The 4,832-nt window shown below is 38.7% G+C and overlaps 1 protein-coding gene across 1 annotated transcript; it reads right to left on the reverse strand.

Annotated features, from left to right (window-relative positions):
• Positions 1 to 1,538: 1,538 nt before the first annotated feature.
• LOC122068388 (peptidyl-prolyl cis-trans isomerase FKBP17-2, chloroplastic) lies at positions 1,539 to 2,808 on the reverse strand. The gene is made up of 3 exons (XM_042632235.1): positions 2,336 to 2,808; positions 2,196 to 2,240; positions 1,539 to 2,091 (listed from the first exon to the last, which is right to left on the reverse strand). The coding sequence occupies exons 1-3, from the start codon at positions 2,767 to 2,769 to the stop codon at positions 1,740 to 1,742; spliced, it is 831 nt and encodes a 276-aa protein (XP_042488169.1). The 5' UTR covers positions 2,770 to 2,808; the 3' UTR covers positions 1,539 to 1,739.
• Positions 2,809 to 4,832: the final 2,024 nt, after the last annotated feature.

Raw genomic sequence — 4,832 nt, forward strand, 5'->3', positions numbered from 1 at the left:
AAAAAAAAAAAACTTGCAAGAAACAAGAAACACTCTTGAATGATAAGAGCAATTCAACTCGAACCAACTGTTTTGACACCCTAAACCGAAACTGAGCCAAACTGAATAGCATACTCACATATTCAAACTGAATTTGAACCGAATAAATTCAGTTCGGCTAATTTGACTCGATTTCGATTTCGGTATTCGATTTCTATTTGAAATTTATACCCTTATAAACAACTTTGCTGAACCTCGTAAATCTATGTACATTGTTTATTTTATTTTGCATTATTTTTTGCCTCATTTTAGGGTTGCGTTTCTACACCTATGGGCCCAGAGACTCACTATTCACACAAAAACATCTTTTTGGTTGTATTTTATTACGGTGAAGTAAAATAAAAATTGTTTGCCAGAAAGAAAAAGAAAAATTCAGTGATAAAGTGAAATAAATGTAATTAAGAAGTAAATATGAAAAACTATCATTAAAGTGTTTGGTTATTCATCCAGCTACCAACAACCCCAAACCACCCACAACCATAGTTAACAAATTCGGATTCGGGAATTATTCGGGCGGAGAATTATTCGGAATAATTCGATTGATTAATTTAAGGATTCGGTCAAAAAAGCTTATTGGGTTTTTTTTTTTAAATAATGTTTAAATGGATCGAATAATTCGGTTTAATTCGGATTCGGTCCGAATTATTCGTGATTTATATTCACTTTTGAAAAAATCGCGAATTTTAAAGAATTTTATTTTTAATTCGGATTCGGTCCTAATTTTTGATAAAATTCGGAAAAATTCGGTTCGGCCGAATAATTCGCGAATTATTCGGCCGAATTGATAACACTTCCCACAACCCCAAAAAAAAAAAAAAATTTGTTGGGTCAGAAGTAGAGCTGATGCCAAGTGATGCGAGAATATGTGAGGCCCATAACATAGAGAATGTGAGAAGTGAAAAAGCTTCTAGTATTATTTTGATTAATAAGTGAATCGTAAGGGAAAGGGTTCCAACACTACTAATATGGGGAATCTTTCACACCACACCACCGATGGTGCGAGAAACGGTATCATTATATGGGCCCACATGATCAAGGGAGGAGAGGAAAATAATTAGAAAAAAAAAAAATCCATATGAGACTGTATGATAGATTGGTTGCATAGGAAATTTTTTTCCAAAACTTAACAAGCATGTTTTTTGGGTAAAGTTTAGTAACCATATTAAAGGAAACGTTCTTTGAGCAAGCAACATAAGGAAGAGCACATCGATTAAATGCGACAAAATGACATTATACATAGGAGAGCAGCAGGTCATTTCATGTAATGAGGAGAGATGGTTGCTAGTGCATATATCCTAACAGCTCAGAGAACCTTTCCCTTTTAAGTATTTAAAATTTGTTACATAATGATCTAGCACAAAAATTTCCATTTTGTTTTTGTTAATTCACCTCATTTTGCATCCAATCAAATGGAGCCTAAATAAATTATACACTTTTTTATTGAACCTTTTCTCCCACTTTCAGGCCTCAAACCAATATTGAAACAATGGTTGTCCCAGTTATAAATGCAATATCAAATGTGTAACATTTTGATTAGGATTGGATAACACTGGACTACAACCCAAATGGATATCTTCTTGTTCCATGGTTTTGATATATTCCATTGGAACTGATTCAATCTTGTGACCATGATTTCAAAAAAAAAAAAAAAAAAATCCAACAATGCTCATACACACTATAATCTCTCTAAACCAAGCTAATTACGCTGGTGCAATTGAAACTTTTTCCACCTCAACAATGTATTCAACAGTTGCAGATGGAGGTACTTGCAAACCCCCTAAATCAGCTCCATTCTCCCCAAAACCCAAGCTAGGAGGGATTACCACTCTCCTTTTCCCTCCTGCCTTCATAGACCTTAAGGCATATTCTATCCCTTCACACATCCCCCTAGTATATGGCCTTGAACCCATAACCAGTGCCAATGGCTTCTTATCTCTGCCAAAAGTGTCAACAAACACTTCCCCAGTGCCTTCTACTGCTCCCTTAAGATCAATCACAACCAAGTCTCCTGGTCTTGGAGAAGCACCACCCCCTACTCTCATCTCAGAGTACCTGATTTTTTGTGCGAGTATTAGATTATTACTACTAAGAAAAACAGGAATATAGTATTTTGTATGGGCAAGGAAGGTAATCCACAGAGTCATTTATTCAAATACCTGATGCCATTAGGCAAAACCACCTCTTCTTCCTTCTCCACATCCCTGCAAAGAACAAGAAGACATGTTTGAGACCACTGCAAAAAAAAAAAAAAAAAGGGGAATGATTCAAAACAGAATTCAGAGTAAGAGAACAAAACCTTGTGTTAGCTTCTTGTTGGGAGACTTCTCGGCGGGTTTTAATCTGTTCAGAGATTACCCCAATGGCGAGGAAGCCAACCCATGCAACGCCAGCTCCGAGTCCAAACCGCCTGGTCAAGTTGGAAGCTATCCAGTCCGTCGAGTCAACCTTGGTAGTGGTGGTCACTGGTTTTATGGGTTTCTGTTGTTCTACTTTAGCTGAAGCTGGCGATTGCTGCTCTGGCAATGACTCTGTACGTAAGGAAGGAGATGGAGATGGAGACTGAGGTTGTGAAGATGGTGGCGGAGATGCCGGCGCCGGTGACTGTGAAGAAGCCAAGGTGAGGTGATGAATTCTTGTAAGTGGGTGTGAGAGAAATGGTGGAGATCCAAAGAAAGTGGCCATTTGCAGGAGATGAACAATCTTTTCAAGTTCTGAAGAGATAATCAACATGTCCCGACTTCACCCACCACATATGAAAGCCACTTTACGGTCCCCACCTTATCTTATCTATGTGTGGGATTTTAGGCTTTGAAAGGATTTGGAGAAAGCATTAGTTGGTCCCTGACCTACTTTCCCACAGTAATACCTACAGTCTATGTTTGACAAGTGGCACATCTCCCTCCTCCAACCTCTAGCTTAAGATGTTGATTCTTCTGATGTATCTCTGGCCATTAAAAAAGGATCTGATTTGTGGGTTTGCTTCTAATTTTTCATGAGAACTAGCCGGCTAGCGGGTTTTTACTTGGATTTGACCCGGATAAGTTTGTCACCATGGTGAAAAAGAATATTTTCATCCAAGTTGATTTGAAGGTATAACTCCTGGTACAGTGAGTCTTTTATCATCTCAGTTTTACTGTTTTAGTATAGACCATCAGACCATGGAATCAAGTATCTGTATTGGATCGGTCGGATCGGATTGGTATCGGCTGAGACCGATCCCGGTACCTGACCGATCCTGACGGGGGTATCGGTATCGTCCTGCGTATCGGATACCGATTCGGATCCCCGTTCCGACCCTATCCATTAAAAAACATATTTTTAAAAACTTAATCTCGGAGGCGAGATTTCCACTATCGTCGGAGTCGAAGGAGTTACAGGGAAGATGATCGAAGAAGGTGTCGAGGCACCAGGAGCACTCGTCATTCCAATCCCCCTTGTTGGCTTTGGCGCGCCACCACTTTAGGGTGCGTTGCGGAGTGTGTAGCGATGGTTCGAGGCTGCAACGGATCACAGGTGATTCCATTAGTGAGTTGCAGGACATGTGATACGGATGGTAATGTAAGTTCATCAAACCCCACCCATCGTGCAGCTCTTATAGTAAGATTGTAAAGCAAAATTAACTCATGGAGGCTTATCATCGTCGGCTCCGGGGATCTCACATCGTTACCGCAAAGGCATTGTCCATTCTCTCCATATATATGACTTTCAGAAACTTTTAAGAAAGACAGGTGATAGCTTTCAAAATTGCATGCCAAGGCCAAAATGACTATGACAGTGTTATCTTTCTAAAGACCTGTTCAATGTAAAAGTATTTGTTAGAACTTCCTATGGGTTTGAGATTGAAACCCTATGGAGGAAACCACACAGGAAAAACAAGAACACGAATCTAATAAAATTATGGAGGATCGATTTGTACCTTTCACCTAGTATGCTGAAGATGATTGATGTTGGTCACTCCCACTTTCACTCTATTGGCTTGGCTATGGATCTTCTACAACCCCTTAAACCTCCTTGGTTCTCTCACTTTAGTGGTAAAGTGGGGAAGAGTGAATAATGGTTGTAGGGACCCAAAACCTAGTATTTATAATACTGTCCTGCACTCAAAACCCTAAACCACAATGGGTTGAGCCAGCATATCCCTAAGCTTGAGAGTGGACCGAACCGGTTCATGCAATTTGACTCTCACCCATTTAATCAACCCGAATAATTAATTTAGCCCATAAATCCAACAATCTCCCACTTGGGCTACATTAATTATAAGGATGTCTTTAAATTGGTGTGGTCATAGAATCTTATTACATTAACCACTCTTACTGTGATTCAGTTGAAAAACCACTCACATCGAATAACAGCAGAAGATACACCTCAATATACGACATACAACTTTCTGTTATTACAAACATAAGTAAGTTTCTTAACACGAATCTATGTGGGATACAATTATAGAAATATTGACATATCCTCAAATTACACTGTTGTCATTCTATGTAGGTCCTTAACTGAGATATTAACCTTCACTGTGGCAAATCGCCTTTGATCTGTGGTTAATATCTAACTGTGGCCTTTCGCCTATAAACTGTGGCAAATATTGCCTATGAACTGTGACAAATACTGTCTTAAAATGTGGCAAACATTAACCTTTGAATTGTGGCAAAACATTGCCTATAACTAAGACAATTACTGCCTATAAAAACATTTTCAAATGAAATCATAAACCAAATATTTCAAGAAATAACTGTGCATAATGTAAATGCTAAAACTTAACCATAATTCATCAAACTGTGCCCCAAAAC

This window comes from Macadamia integrifolia, unplaced genomic scaffold, assembly GCF_013358625.1.
Source record: "Macadamia integrifolia cultivar HAES 741 unplaced genomic scaffold, SCU_Mint_v3 scaffold381, whole genome shotgun sequence".
Taxonomy (NCBI): Eukaryota; Viridiplantae; Streptophyta; class Magnoliopsida; order Proteales; family Proteaceae; genus Macadamia; species Macadamia integrifolia.

Coding starts and splice junctions, on each gene's coding strand:
- LOC122068388 (XM_042632235.1), bottom strand. CDS start 2,769: ATGTTGATTATCTCTTCAGAACTTGAAAAGATTGTTCATCTCCTGCAA. Junction 2,241..2,335: donor CAACAAGAAGCTAACACAAG/GTTTTGTTCTCT, acceptor TGTTCTTTGCAG/GGATGTGGAGAAGGAAGAAG. Junction 2,092..2,195: donor GTTTTGCCTAATGGCATCAG/GTATTTGAATAA, acceptor ACAAAAAATCAG/GTACTCTGAGATGAGAGTAG.